Source organism: Desarmillaria tabescens (genome assembly GCF_030435595.1).
Source record: "Desarmillaria tabescens strain CCBAS 213 chromosome Unknown EV420scaffold_32, whole genome shotgun sequence".
In the NCBI taxonomy this organism is placed as follows: Eukaryota; Fungi; Basidiomycota; class Agaricomycetes; order Agaricales; family Physalacriaceae; genus Desarmillaria; species Desarmillaria tabescens.
Genome location: NW_026848331.1, coordinates 301,409 through 315,416, shown reverse-complemented (window position 1 = coordinate 315,416; position 14,008 = coordinate 301,409). Strand labels below are relative to the sequence as shown.

The 14,008-nt window shown below is 48.8% G+C and overlaps 5 protein-coding genes across 5 annotated transcripts; 3 read left to right on the top strand and 2 right to left on the bottom strand.

The window, feature by feature from the left end:
* Positions 1-321: 321 nt before the first annotated feature.
* Positions 322-903, top strand: EV420DRAFT_1274042 (uncharacterized protein; the record flags this gene model as incomplete). The annotated part of the gene is made up of 1 exon (XM_060467806.1): positions 322-903. A coding segment is annotated over one exon (582 nt), but the record flags the coding sequence as incomplete, so codon positions are not given.
* A 1,543-nt stretch (positions 904-2,446) lies between these two features.
* EV420DRAFT_1273974 (uncharacterized protein) lies at positions 2,447-2,868 on the bottom strand (the record flags this gene model as incomplete). The annotated part of the gene is made up of 2 exons (XM_060467798.1): positions 2,447-2,581; positions 2,632-2,868. Coding segments are annotated over 2 exons (372 nt in total), but the record flags the coding sequence as incomplete, so codon positions are not given.
* Positions 2,869-3,356: 488 nt separating this feature from the next.
* EV420DRAFT_1645942 (kinase A anchor protein) lies at positions 3,357-4,073 on the top strand (the record flags this gene model as incomplete). Its single annotated transcript, XM_060477841.1, has 2 exons — positions 3,357-3,375; positions 3,421-4,073. 2 exons carry the CDS (start codon positions 3,357-3,359, stop codon positions 4,071-4,073), a joined length of 672 nt encoding a protein of 223 aa, XP_060327837.1.
* Positions 4,074-6,089: 2,016 nt separating this feature from the next.
* Positions 6,090-9,313, top strand: EV420DRAFT_702442 (uncharacterized protein). Its single transcript, XM_060483146.1, has 6 exons — positions 6,090-6,330; positions 6,380-6,588; positions 6,643-7,718; positions 7,776-8,213; positions 8,277-8,734; positions 8,789-9,313. The coding sequence occupies exons 2-6, from the start codon at positions 6,528-6,530 to the stop codon at positions 9,225-9,227; spliced, it is 2,472 nt and encodes an 823-aa protein (XP_060327836.1). The 5' UTR covers positions 6,090-6,330; positions 6,380-6,527; the 3' UTR covers positions 9,228-9,313.
* Positions 9,314-9,427: 114 nt separating this feature from the next.
* Positions 9,428-11,956, bottom strand: EV420DRAFT_702406 (uncharacterized protein). Its single transcript, XM_060483145.1, has 4 exons — positions 10,860-11,956; positions 10,452-10,802; positions 9,914-10,398; positions 9,428-9,865 (listed from the first exon to the last, which is right to left on the bottom strand). The coding sequence occupies exons 1-4, from the start codon at positions 11,847-11,849 to the stop codon at positions 9,628-9,630; spliced, it is 2,064 nt and encodes a 687-aa protein (XP_060327835.1). The 5' UTR covers positions 11,850-11,956; the 3' UTR covers positions 9,428-9,627.
* Between the last annotated feature and the right edge of the window lie 2,052 nt (positions 11,957-14,008).

The following is a 14,008-nucleotide window of genomic DNA, read 5'->3' as shown; positions in this document are numbered from 1 at the left end:
CGTCTCTGCCACTCCATGGACTTCCGTCCGTATCCATCTTAGGGCTTCAGCTCAGGGGTGACGTTGCTAATAGCTTCACCTATGCCCGACGCATCCCACAGCATTCCACTACATGCACTTTCTGCCGCAATCCTATTGGCACGATCCTAACACAGTTGCACACACTCAACATTTTCCCTATCAAGAGAAATCAGGTATGTTATTCTCAAGTATATAATATATAATACATATACTGAGCTTTTTTTAGGAAATGCCTGTTTTCTGTGCTGCCCAGATTCATTCTTCCCTGGAGGTGTGAATCAACATGCTACAGGCACAATCTGCCCATTTTGCATACCATCAATCCCATTGGATCCCTTGAAGCCTCATAGCCTTCTTGCCCACATTGGAGCACACATCTTGAATGAATCAGATTTACCTTCAACAGAACCTTGCGGGCTTTGTGGTTCCCCATCACCTAGCTGTCAGTATTATCTGACAAGGAGTACTAAAGGGTCCACTCGGACCAAGATTGATTATCATACATCAAGGGGCTGTCGAAACCTAGCTGTCAGGTTTAATTACAGTGTTGCAAAGGTATCAAAGGAATCAGCACCTTGCTCTAATGTCCCAATTCGCTGTCCGATCTGTCCTCCAAATGCATTTGCAATCTGGAAGTACAATGCCAAATATCATTTTATCAATCAGCATCCCACAGTCCAATTAGATCGGTACAAAGATCTGTGGAACATCACAGAGTCAGAGATGAAGGCAATGAAAGAGGTCTGGAAAAACCGAACACAAATACCAAAAACAAGGGGTCCCAAAAAGAAGAAGGGTGGGCTTGGTACACTGGTAATGTCTAAAACTCACACAATTTCCCTTGTTCAAAGGTGTGTTCTTAATAGTATCAAACAACATTAGCATTGACATTTTGTAGGACATCCGATTTAATTTCAGGTGCTGGCAATAGGGACAGGGAGTCTGGTGAAAAGGATACATCCCCCCAAGGTGAAGAGAAAGATGAAATCTCGAGCGTCCACAGCTTCAGTTCTGATTTGGGTGTTGTCCTCGATTTAGATCTGAACGAAATATCAGAACGCGAACCAACGCGAACAGAGACGGGCGTACCCAGAGTCAACGTTGGATTAGCACCCGCACCCACACCCATCACAGACCCATCTCCTGGCTCCGCATCCTTATCACTGTTCCTCGAACCCTCCCGCAATACACTTGTCAGAGGGCAAGCGTCGTCTTCCAGTTACAATGCAGCTCGTGAAACCCTTCCTATCCGTCCGCAAAGCTCCGAGTCATCTCACGCCCTCGAAAAGTCTTTCCAGTCCATTCCACTTCCTGCCACGCTATCAGCTGAACGCAATCCCGTCACAGAACATCAGCCGGATGATGTTGCCAACAGCACTAGAATACGACGATTAATGAGAAAGCGGAAGGCAATAGAGATGGGTCCATCTAGAAATTGCTTATGTGGTAATATGGTTCTAGAGGAGGAGCGCGCAGCGGCAGCAAAGTGTTCTTGGGAAAGCTGTGAAACAATCTGGGTGAGCATCACACTTGTAAAGCTAAAAACTATACTCACAGTGCATCAAGTTCCATCTGGCGTGTCTTCAGGTGGAGTATGTGCCTTCCGGATGGTCTTGCGGGGCATGTAGAAAAGGGAAGCGACGGATGATGTAGGGGAAGCGAAAGTGTGATTTCCGGGGGGGTCAGTTTTTTGAGTACTGCATTTATATCACGATGTTATAGACCACGCGATATAGTAGGAGTCGGGTCCACATAGATTCACATAGGTAAGGTGCTGCACGCAATAATATTTTGAATAATTGATCCTATGTGGTTGGTTAATACTTGTTGGAACCCTCTTGAGCCAAGTACGAAGTAAAACGATAGCTTTGCCTCACTTCTGCTGCTCGCTGTGGTCCCTGTCGTGGTAAATGGTCTCTTGTATTGGGAAATGTCGACCAAGATCTTGTCGATTTTGGCAACGGACTTGTCCAGCAGATCTTGAAACTGCATGAGAATCAATGTATGGATGCGAAAGGACTGCAAAGAGTACGTACCCCGTCGAGCTCAACAGACCGCTTTCCGTACGCTCGTCTGATGGAGCTTGCAACACTGCACGCGTGATTCCTCTGCCTTAATCCCTGCGGTAGCGACGACCAGCTACTTGACATCAAGCGTCAGTTTGGGCACGGGAATCCTCAATGTCCGTGTATCCTGTCTCTGGGGCGTGATGGAAGGTATTTTGGCATCATGTATCGCAGCCTCGATATATTTGAGGTTCTACTGCTTTCATCAGTCCAAACCAGCGAAACATTGAAACACTCACGTCAGAACGCGTTGATTTCGGGTCTCTTCTGCTAGGATTCGGGAACGGGTCGCGCTCATGAGTTGGTGTACACGGTTAACATGGGCGGAACAAGTACGAGACAGAAAAGTGGTTTTATAGTCAGACCCGCCGACTATTATATTTTAGTCGTTGTGAAGGATCTCCCTCTATTACCGAGAAATCCCTCAACGTCTTCTTCATGTCCACTGAGATCTTGTCAATCTCAGCGACGTGTTTGTCGAGCAAATCCTGAAACTACTTGAGAGTGAGCATACATACTGGAAGGAGCTGCAGAGAGCACGCACCATTTCGAGTCCAACAAGCCGCTTTTCGTATTTTCCCTTCTTCACGCTCGTCTGGTGGAGCTTGCGACACTGCACGCGGGCTTCCTCCGCCCTTTTTCCTGTTGCTACGACGACCAACGACTTGGCGTCCAGCGTCGGCTTAGGCACGGGGATCCTCAACGTCCGCGCATCCTGCCTCTGAGGTGTGATGGAAGGCATTTTGGCATCATATATGGCGTCCTCGACGTGTTTGAAAGTTTACTACTTTCATCAGCCTAATCCAACGAAGAGCTGAGACACTCACGTCTTCATCGAGCACTGTCATGATGAGCATGCTCCCATCTCAAACTCCGACCGTCGCTACTTCTTCAAGTTTATGACCTTGGACGCGGACACAGGCGTTACTCGTCCGGAAACGCGTGGGGAGGCATCAGCACAGTCCCTTCTGAACCATTCGACTGGAATTCATTTCTTCCTGGTATTTTTCCTGTTCGACGATGTCGATTGGGTTTTTATTTAAGTGGTTGTTGGGAACCCGGTTTTTGGGAAGACGTTGACTAGGCTTTTTAGGGAACGCTCATCATTGTGTGAGGATACTCTTGTTATTAGAGAGCAGATTGAAGGTTGACTACTTTTACGATGAAGCGTCGGGTCAAGGAGATACGAGAACGCAAGAGTCTGCATTTGTTACAGTGAAAGCTTCGTCAGGAGATCGGTCCGATAGCCGAGGCGTTTTCACAACCACGATGGCAAGACCTACGCACTGTGAGTGCCTGTGTCTATGCGCTAATCCCAGCTCACCCTTTGCAGTTCTGTCAATTCCTCTCGGCCAAACACATCCGACTCTCCGTGCCCGAGTTGCTGATCTCCATGCCGCCCTCAACCTTCCTGCACAAGACTCTACGCTGCTCGCAGGTCCTCAGCGCGTACATCTCACCCTCGGCGTCATGAATCTCACCCCCGAGACCCTTCCGACTGCACTCGACCTCCTGCACCGCCTCCCGACTCTCCTTCCGCTCACAGACATGGCCCCGACCGTTACCCTTGACACGCTCGATGTCCTCAGAAGGGAATCCCGCCGCCGCGCTCACGTCTTATGGGTCGGTCCATCTCAACCCATACCCTTGTTCAGCCGGATCAACGAGATCTTCCGTGAAGAAGGCTTCATAACCGATATGCGTCCCCTCAAACTGCACATGACGCTCATGAACAGCACATACAGAAGACCTCGAACGAAACGCCCTCAGCCGTTTGAATATGACGGTATCCTCAGGCAGGCTGGCGTGCTGGAGTGTTTTGGTGTGCAGGAGAGCGAGTATGCTGAGCTCCCGATGGCTGTTACGATGGGCTCGTACGACGCGCCAAGAGTTCACCTCTGTGAGATGGGAAGCTGGGATACGGACGGCGCATACGTTAGCTGTGGCAGTGCGCCACTATCAGCCAATCCGATGTCCATGCCCTAAAGCTACATATGTTAGCTCATCCCGTCCGTCGTTCGTTTTCCCTGTCACTTGACTGAGAATGTCATGCAGGGCACCGCACGACGAATTCGTATTCCTTTTTCGTCCGAGCGCAAAGTCTTGACCATATACTAGCTCATCCATCCTCGATCTATGACATGTCATGAATTAGACGCGACATCGACCACACAGAAAGATGCTTTCGTATAATGTATGAATGTCTCAGCCCCTCCCACTCCTCCTGTGCATCCCACCATAAACTCGTTGTGCCAAGTAGCACACCCTAAACTCATTGTTTGGATTTGAATCGAACGTCGCTCAACCTGGACAAGTTAACACTCGATGTAAGCTCTGCCCAACGCGTAAATGGCTGCGGTGACACGGCGACTCAGCAAGCCTTAGCTTTCAACTGCACCGGGACACATCCCCTCATTCCCCAGTCAAACTACTCATCATAATCGATACCTCCAACGTCCATCGGTCTCTACCTTCCACCTTTGACCGCATTACACATCCCGCTCATCCAGCGCAAGTCCTTGTCACTTCATCACTCGACCTACATTCCTTCTCTTACTCTCCGTCCTTACAATCCCTCTTCAGACAGAGCTCTTGATTGACTCCCGAGTGATCATGCCCTCCCCCCCAGTTTTGATGTACAGGGAAGGCTAGATCTGCTCCCGACGATCAAGTTATTCATTTTCATTAAAGACAAGAAACTCGTGTGACGGAGCTCAACTCCAATCTACTCCCTCCAGGTTCCAGCATCTTCTCTCCTTGCCCATTCCGATACTTTAATCTGTTCCTTCCATGTCCGTAGTCACTGGTGGCCAGCGAAACACGTATCCGGTTTGCGGTCAGTACCGTACAAGGGGTTTGCTCGAATGGGAGAGACGCTGGATTAGCAGAACGCAAAGGATGAGAGCGTTTCTTCCTTCGATGAAGCGTGCGTAAATTTCCTGGTGTAGATGTTCGTGAAGCGGGGAGATAGAATTATAGCTGAAGGTGAAAATGCAACCTGAAGATGGCGGTGGGTGATATACTTTGCTATGCGGGTGTAACGTAAAATTTTCATATGTAGTGAGAAGTCTTCAACGAGAATTGATCCTGTGCAGTAACAACGGAGAAGACAAAAGATCCATTATGCCGGATCCCAATCTACCATTCTGGTACGCCTAAGAAAGTGATGCGTCCCTGCGTCGAGTGAATGTATTCTGGTGACTGCAAGTTCCGGTTTCACTGATGGTTCGAGTGATTTGTTCGAGTACATCAAAGCTCGTCAGTGAACCCACGGCACTTTTGCGGTTCACTTCATACAAGCTTCACTCGACTCGGAACAATCGAACGTGTTCAGATCATGCCCAACACGAGACTCTGAGAAAACAAATTCCATGGAGATCGATTTATTATCGAACTGATAAGGATCGCCCATATCCGCTGGCGGTAATATGAGTCCTTTGTATTTCTTTAGGCAGAGTGCCTAGTCACCGATCAACTTCAAAGCACAGGAATCGGCCGATCGGATCGATCACTGATCCCTTCTTTTTCCATCGCGTCGACTTGAAGATATTTTCGAGTAGGACTGACCGTCCTCTCCTTTCAGTTCCGTCTCTATCCTGTAATGAGTCTTAGGTGACTTGTTTTGTGATGCCTGAGCTTCAGCAATCGTGCACCCCGAAGTCGCTAAGCTGCTGCAGCCTGCAGCCACCGAGCTGTGGTCATCGTTGGACCCACCACAGCTACATGCAGTATCACTGTCTTTGTTTCGTTATTTGAACTTACGCCTTGTCAGCAGGCCTTGACTATATTGTGCTGCGCGTTAATCACACCACGTAGGGACGGATTCTCGTGTATACATTTCAGGTGCCTTAATACCCAGCACGCGGCGATTTTTTGACCTCTTCTTCATACACCGGTCCAAATCGTGGGCCAGAAATGCCTTCTAAACATCAACCCGTTGCTCCGCCCATATGATCTATCGAGGTCATGATGAGCTTTGACGCCGGTATCATCACGACGAGGCTTCGCACGCTAAGCGAATGAATTGAATGCCGTCATGACCCTTGCTATCCCACGTCTTACGGCCCTTCTCACCGTCGTGGACCTACGGCCTGATCCCTCTGCTCCAGCGACCCCATTGTTCTTTTCTCGGATCCGCCGACTTGCGCTTTGAACACTTCCCCTTACCGGTATAGAGACTATTGTTTTCTTTGAGGCGCTGCAAGTTTCTGGACTCCGTTGCATCGAAATGGTTCTCCCACAGGTAAGGAACTGTTTGCTTTGACGACAGCTGATCACACGATTCGCATCAGGTTTTTGTGAAGAACAACAGCCTCCTCAGAGTATACGTGGATACGAACATTTCACGAGTGTTTTCTCTATGTACTTTAAAAAGCTTGTGGGAATTGCTGCAACGAGGCATAACACGCAGGCGAAACACCCATCCTTACATCCCGCTCAATGTCGCCCATTACCTCCTCGACCAGTACAAAACATCGTTCCGCGTTGAGCGGCGATGACGGTAATGTTGTTTAAAAGTGCTCTTCTCTCAAGGACGACTCATCCGCTATTCTAGCCCTGAAAGATCTCTTCGCTCATCGACCGACCTTTACGAAGCGCCCCGGCTTCAGAGGTAGCCGAGATACTCGTGGGCCTGCACACTATGACATGCATCTTCATCCACAACTCATCCTCAAAGACATTGTCTACTTCCGTGATATGCTCGATCAACTATCTAAAGTCGTTGACACCAAAATCCAGGATTTCACTTCCAATTCGCCGACCAAAAGTCTGCCCCGCGTTTCTGCAGCCAGCGTTTTACATAAAGCCAACGTATCTACAGAGGTCCAAACTTCCGGGACTTGGGTCGTTGGGCATGAGGCTGATCTACAGAAAGCCTATCCGCGTTTGGAGCAATACCCTACTTTGGTCGCTTCTACCCTTGTTGCCGGCCTTGATGACTGGTCTTCTATCTTCCGATATGACGAAAAGCCCAGAGTAGCTTCCACTTGTGCTTTAGCAGACGGCTATCTATCTTTGGACAAAGCCGCCATCAAAACCACTGATCTTCCCGTCAAAGACAAACTCCAGCTTGTCATTGAACAGGATCTATCAGATTTTCTGTTCTGGGAGTACAAGAGTATGAACGCCGGAAGCATGGGTGTTATGCTTGCCATCCACCATCTGACCGGATCACAGTTCTCTTGGGTTTCTTGCCCCAGGTCTAAATCTTGTGATAACCAATTTTGCCACAAGAAGGACAATCGGTTCAAGTTCACAGTTACTGGGTTCAAGACGGGCGTGGATGGTGTTATCTTGGAGGACAGGCCCAATGGTGGTAACGGAGGTAAAAAGGATGCTGGCCTTGATTTTGCGTTCGACAAGTCGAGAATCGACTGCTCCCTAATAGCATCTGTCCCTGATACCAGGCGGTGGAAATTCAAGGGATCCGAATCGCCCAAGAAGAGGGTCAGGCCAGAATCGGACGTCGGAAATCAACATTTGAACGACGATGACGATGACGGCGACGAGGGGCACGCCGGAGATGACGATGTCGACAATAATGATAGTAGCGATTCTCCTGTCGCCGTTGAAGATACCCTACTTTTCACCCAAGGGGAATATTCGACAGCCTTAAAAGTGATTCAACAGGTATTGATCCTTTCCTTTCGCCTTATTCTTTAAGTCTGATGGCGTGTGTAACCTTAGATATGGGCCGAAGCGGTCAACATTGATGCTACATTCATGGTTCTGAATTGCGGAAGCCTGGAGTATATTGGCATACGAGACCGCAAATTGCAACGTCTTTATCTCTCTCCTCTTCTGGACCTAGGAAATCCTGCTCCAGACTCGCCAGGATATTTCAAAATCCATACCGGTCTCAATATAGTCGCGATCTCTGACGCCATCAAACGGGCAGAGAAACTGAAAGCACTGAAAGCAATACGGCGGCTCCCGAAGCTTTACACTTTCAAGTATGATCGCAGCGAGATATACGAAGACAAGGCGCCAAAAAAGACAAAACGAAGTAGACCATCGATATCTACGAAAACCCCAAGAGCAGCAGTAAAGGCAACGACATTTGCAGACAGAGACAAGGAGAGCGGCAAGGATTTGAATATCTGGGAGTTGGATTTCAGTCCTGCAGTACGTACCATTTCAGTCCATGCAAATGACCAGACGATTGACGGGAGTACACTTATTTTCCAGGAAATCCAGCTCTTCAGACGCCTGAGGGGGGCACAATCCTTGAAGATCACATGGAGGCAAGACATCTCCGGTCTAGGCTCAGCGAGCAGTATAAGGATGACACGACCGACTTGGCCTGCCTACATCGATACGTGGACCGAGGAAATGGAAGTGCTCGTCATGAGCCAATGCCCCAAGTCTAAACATACTTACTCTTGTTATGTCGACGATGGACAGACAGCTGTACGTGGCATTGTTGTCAAGTTCGCATTGGGCAGGCACGAAAAAGCGGGTCTACGGAACGAATATGACATGTATGCCAGATTTCCCTCGATCGAAGGAATCGTCAAAGATTTGGGAATAGTAGAGCAATTCGGACTCTATCAGCATACGGGTGACCGTAAAATGGCTCTCGTGCTTTTGGACGGTGGTGATCCAGTTACGAAATTTGGGCCAGGTCGCATACCTGCTGGTATTTAGTAAGTAGCTTGACAGTGTCAGCGTCATCATCGAATAACCGTCATTCCTATCAGCTCACAAGTTCAGGAAGCAGTCAAAAAAATGCACTCCGCAATGGTTACGCACGGCGACCTTATTCCAGAAAATATCCTGATCACGAAGGATCCGAAAGAGAAAAGTAGATGGCAGATCCACCTGATCAACTGGAAAAATGGAAGGGACCATCGAACATCCACAGCAGTGCAGAGAGCTTACAACGCTTACGTATTGAGCACCCTCACAAGATGCTCACAAAGACTGAAAAGATGCATGGAACCCGTCCGGATACCGCACAAGGTCACCGATGTGTCTTCGAAGGAGAGGGCGGCAAGGAAAAGAAGGCCGAGGAGGTCTATGTTTGGAGTCGTTCCAAAGGCCAAGATTACGTCGGTTGTAAAGGAAAATCTCCGGAGACGCAGGAAAGCAGTTACAATGGATTTGAAGAGGCTACAGGATCCCGTATGGCATAAGTAAGACTAGAGAATGCCAGGTCATTGTTCGAATTTCCGATGGGATATACGCCCGGAGAGGTTTGGTAACAATAACGACATTTGAGGGGAACCTAATTCTCGAGAGACCTGCAGTAAAAACTCAAGGAAACTACGGAGGCATGTGATGTATCCTAGTAGTAAACGAATAGTATGATCTATAAGAGGAAGGTGGAGGCCGAAAAAAACGTTGAACTGTCGACGTTGTACGACTCGTATATATACATTAAAGCTGTGAGCAGCTTGCGAGAGGGTGAAGGAAAGGGACCTCTACATAGCTGAGATGTGTATATGAAAAAGCCAACCCGGACAAAAGAAAGAGTGATGCGCGTCGTGATGAGCATCAACCCCGGTGAAGACCGAAACGACTCCCTGCCTGTTTACAATCATGATGATGCGGGATAGCTAGTTACAGAGTTGTCGTCTATATTTTCTCCATCTAGTAGGTTGCCAATGCGCTCCAGCTCCGCTGCCATTTGACGTCTTGAACCATGTATTTTCGCCCTGTCGAAATCAGCTATGAAGAGTCCTCCCTTATCATCTTCAAGAAGGTTCCAGGATCTGATGTCACCATGAGCAACGCCTGCTGCATGTATGGATTTTAATATTTGTATGAATGTGGCCCTGATGATTTGTTGAGAATAGAATGACAATGAAATTGAAGTCTCACACCTTTCTTCATCAGAGACTTCGATACCTGTACCCGGGGGAGTGGAGCGGTACGCTAGTGCCACACCGGCATGACTCAAGATGAGCACCCCTGCTTCGGATTCGACGTCTTCAAAAAATCCAAAAGCACGAGGAATATTCTTCACTTGGTTCGGCCCAGTCGAGAGATAGCGGTATATACTGTATTCGTGCCGGAGTCTCTCTGTCTGCTCCTCATGGAAGGCAAGCTTGACTATCACCTTGTGAGGATGACGAGCTACGTTGCCGGCGCTGAGATCCACTTCGAGAGACGCCTCATAAGCTTCTCCAACTGCCCCCTCACCTATCTTCTTCAGAAGCACCAGTGCCAAACACTCATCGTACCGAAAAGATCTCTTCCGACTGGAGCTTCCTGCTCGTCTGAAAAATGACGGCAGTGGAGAATTAAATCTCCCATCCTCAAGATATAGAAGGGCTACATTGCGGGTGCTCAGTTCGGAAAGGATCACCTGGCACGTCCTATATTACTAAAGTATCTGCAACATAGGAAAGAAAAACTCACATCTGGCTCGACTTCTTCGCTCGATTCTCCAAGCTTCCGACGAGACCGTCGGACGGGCGTCACTTCATCTCTGTCGCGTCGACGTTTACGCGAAGTCATTCGAGTCGAATGCTTGTCCGTCTTAGTGAGCGATTTATCGAGCAAGGGCGCACGATCCATAGCATCGCGTATGATCGCCAGATATATTCCCACCAAGAGCTTGCCATATGCAGGATCTGTATGACTGCAAACATCCACCAGATCGGATAAATACAAGGTCTGGGTTTTGCGATGTCGAATTCCTACTCTTAGATAATTTCCGCAATCAAATATGATTACGGTCGAGTCACAGTCAACAGCGTGAGCCCAAGCCTGTAATATAGTAAATTAGAAACTGAGGACGACTACACCAGGCATGAATATACTTACACGTTGTATAAAATCAGCGGCATTTGCCGTATACCTATGGCTCGCAGTTTTTTTGGGCGCTATTATAGACTGCGTGGTGGCGGCCGCTTTATGAGAAGGCTTCGAGATAGGGCGACGCTCAGGTTTCTTGTGCGAAGTTGAGGTATCTACAGCCGACTTTTTCAGTCGCTCGCTACGACGGAGGCGAGACGGTGCCTCCATCTGCATACTGTGATCAGATGGCTCCGTTTCCCAAAGATACTTCGACGCGTCCGAGTCTGGAGGTGGGACTTGGTGAGAAACTTGTCGATACCGTGATCCTCCCCCTTTCTTCCAGGGAAAAACATCATAAGTCGACAATCCTGACATTTCCTCTAGGACTATCTTTCCGGAGAGAGCGTACGCCTCGTATATTGCCAAGCGAGGGAAGCTTTTCAGTACGGATAGAAGAAGGGCCTTTCGATCATCGTCCAAACTCCCTAACAAGGCAGACATCAATGTCCCTGTTTCAATAGTATGTTGTAGAGTGTATTGTTCTGAATGGAAATCCGGTGGTTCATCTGCCGGTCTTCCTGACATTACAAAGACACTCTTTAGTTCGGATTGATGAGGGTGGAGGGCAAGCACAGATGCAGCTTGAATGAAGGGGTGCCCTCCTTCGCAGAAGCGTCTAGAAATATCAGACGCGGTGGCAACGACAGTGTTATTGTAAGGAACGTGTCTGACGAGTATGTAGGGAGAATAGAATGGTTTGCCTCGGGACTTGAACGACGAAACATGCTCGTCAAGAGCTTCAGAAAGGGTGGAGACAAGACGAGGAAGGACTTTGACTCGTTTGAGAATGAGGGAATCGTCCAAGTGTTTGTCGAAGAACGTGACGGGCGACCAGTCTGATGCAGGAACGTCTGAGTCTGGGTCCTGCCGGAGAGGTGGAGGCACAAAGCTAAGGAGCTCTTCCAAAGCCTCTATGTCATCAAGGGATTCGCTTCGAGACTCAAGTGAGTCTGACATAGGTCACAGCTAGGACGAACCCCAAGTTGAATGTGGAATGGAAAAAAGATTGATTGCAGCAAATCCAACATTCTTGTGAGAACTTTGATCGATATTCGGCCCGATAAGCCGTCCAAGAATTACGTTACGAAAATTGGGACCTGGCGCACCCTCACATCGAGCTCGCTTGCCTGACGGAGCTTGCACCACTACACGCGCGCTACTTCAGTCTTTTCCTGTAGCAGCGATGACTAACGTCGACGGCGACATTCTCAATGTCTGTGTATTCTGCCCCTGGACGTGATGGAAGGGAATTTAGCATCATATATCGCAGTTTCGACGTGTTGGAGATTCTACCGTTGTCATCAGCCTAAATTAGTGAAATATCGAGGCACTCACGTCCGCCTCGAATACCGTCATTACAAGCATACTCCCATCTCGAACCCCGACCGCCGCAACTTCTCGGACGCCGACGCAAGCGTCATTCGTCTGGAAGCGCGCGCGGAGGTGTCAACGCAATCCTGTCTGAGCCATTCGACTGCCGACTTCACTTTCTCTTGGTGTTTCTCGTGTTCGGCGATGTCGGTTGGGTTGTTAAGTGGTTGTTGGGAACCTGGTTTGAGGAAGGACGTTGACTGGGCTCTCCTGGCGTAGGTTTGTTGTTGGGCGAAGGGTACTTGCGTTATGAGAGGCCGTATTGAGGGTTTGGCTGCCTTTATGACGAGGTGTCGAGACAAGAAAGAACGGCAGAGGGATCGCATTTCGGACGCTGCCAAGGATTCGCCGGCTACTCGGTCCAATAGCCGAAGCCTTCTCACAAACTATGCTCGCTTGGTAGTTTACGAGGCGTACGCGCTGTCTGGAAAGACTGTCTTAGAGGAGATGTCAAGATTGTCGACTTTTGATGATATGTTCCATTGGAAGAGAGGGGGAAGATCACGCTTTCGGCAGGTTTCTCACCAAGTCCTACCTCCAGACTCGGACGCGTCGAAGTATCTGTGGGAAACGGAGCCATCTGATAACGCTGCTCGGATGCAGGCCACCTCCAAGCTTCGTCGCAGCAAGTGACTGAAAAAGTTGGCTCGGGACGCCTCAGTTTCTTACAAGAAACCTGGGTGTCGCACCATCTCGGAAAGTGGACGCCATCACACAGTCTATAATAACTCCCAAGAAAACTGCGAGCAATAGATATACGGCGGACGCAGCCGATTTCGTACAACGCGTGAGTATATTTATGTCTGGTGTAGTCGTTCTCAGTGTTTACTCCAGGCTTGAGCGCGCGCGGTCCTCGACTTTTGATGACGTCGAATCGGAGTCAGGGGTGCCCGTCTTGAGTCATGCTGGTGTGGCTCTGGTACTCCTCCGGGTGCAGGTGTCGAAGTCTCTGATGAGGAAAGAAAGGTGCGGGACTTTAATTTTCTTCCATTGCCATTCTATTCTTAACAGATCACCGGTATTCATGCAGTGGGGGTTGCGCATGATGATAGCAGGTCCTGGAACCTTCTTGAGGATAGTAAGAGGGGGGGGGGCTGTTCGCAGCTGATTTTGATAGGGCGAAGATACCATGGGTCGGGGAATCAGATGGCGGCGGTGCTGGAGCCGCATGGGCAGCTTGCTAGATGGTGAGAATATAGAGAATATAGACTACAATTCTGTAACTAGCTATCCCGTGCCATCATAACAAGCAGGGAGTCGTTTAGGTCTTTACCGGGATTGACGCTACTCATCACGACGGGTGTCACTCTTTTTCCTTTGTTCGGATTCGCTTTTTCATACACGTAATTTTTGATCCTGTGGGCGGTTCCTTTTCTTTACCCTCTCACAAGTTGCTCACAGCTTTACTGTACAACGTCGACAGTGAAATTTTTTTTCGCCTTCCCACCTCCCTCTTGTAGATTGATACCATTCATTTACTATTACAATACATCCGTAGTTACCTTGGGTTATCTCTACAGGAGTTCTCAAGAATTTGGTTCCCCTCACTGTCATTATTGCTCCCAAACCACTCTGGCCGCATAATACGAACAATGATCTGATATTCTCTAGTCTAACTTGTGCCATACGGAATCCTGAAGCCTCTTCAAATCTTTTTTAACTGCCTTCTTATGTTGCCGGAGATTTTCCTTTACAACCGACGTAATCTTGGCCTTTGGAACGACCCGCCTCATATGTCAGGGAAA

Bases quoted from the DNA above. Each gene is read 5' to 3' on its own strand.
- EV420DRAFT_702442 (XM_060483146.1), top strand. From the start codon at position 6,528: ATGTCGCCCATTACCTCCTCGACCAGTACAAAACATCGTTCCGCGTTG. The intron at 8,214-8,276 runs GTACGTACCATT...CTTATTTTCCAG, and splicing joins AGTTGGATTTCAGTCCTGCA to GAAATCCAGCTCTTCAGACG. The intron at 8,735-8,788 runs GTAAGTAGCTTG...CATTCCTATCAG, and splicing joins CGCATACCTGCTGGTATTTA to CTCACAAGTTCAGGAAGCAG.
- EV420DRAFT_702406 (XM_060483145.1), bottom strand. From the start codon at position 11,849: ATGTCAGACTCACTTGAGTCTCGAAGCGAATCCCTTGATGACATAGAG. The intron at 10,803-10,859 runs GTAAGTATATTC...ACTATATTACAG, and splicing joins CCGCTGATTTTATACAACGT to GCTTGGGCTCACGCTGTTGA. The intron at 9,866-9,913 runs GTGTGAGACTTC...ACAAATCATCAG, and splicing joins GAAGTCTCTGATGAAGAAAG to GGCCACATTCATACAAATAT.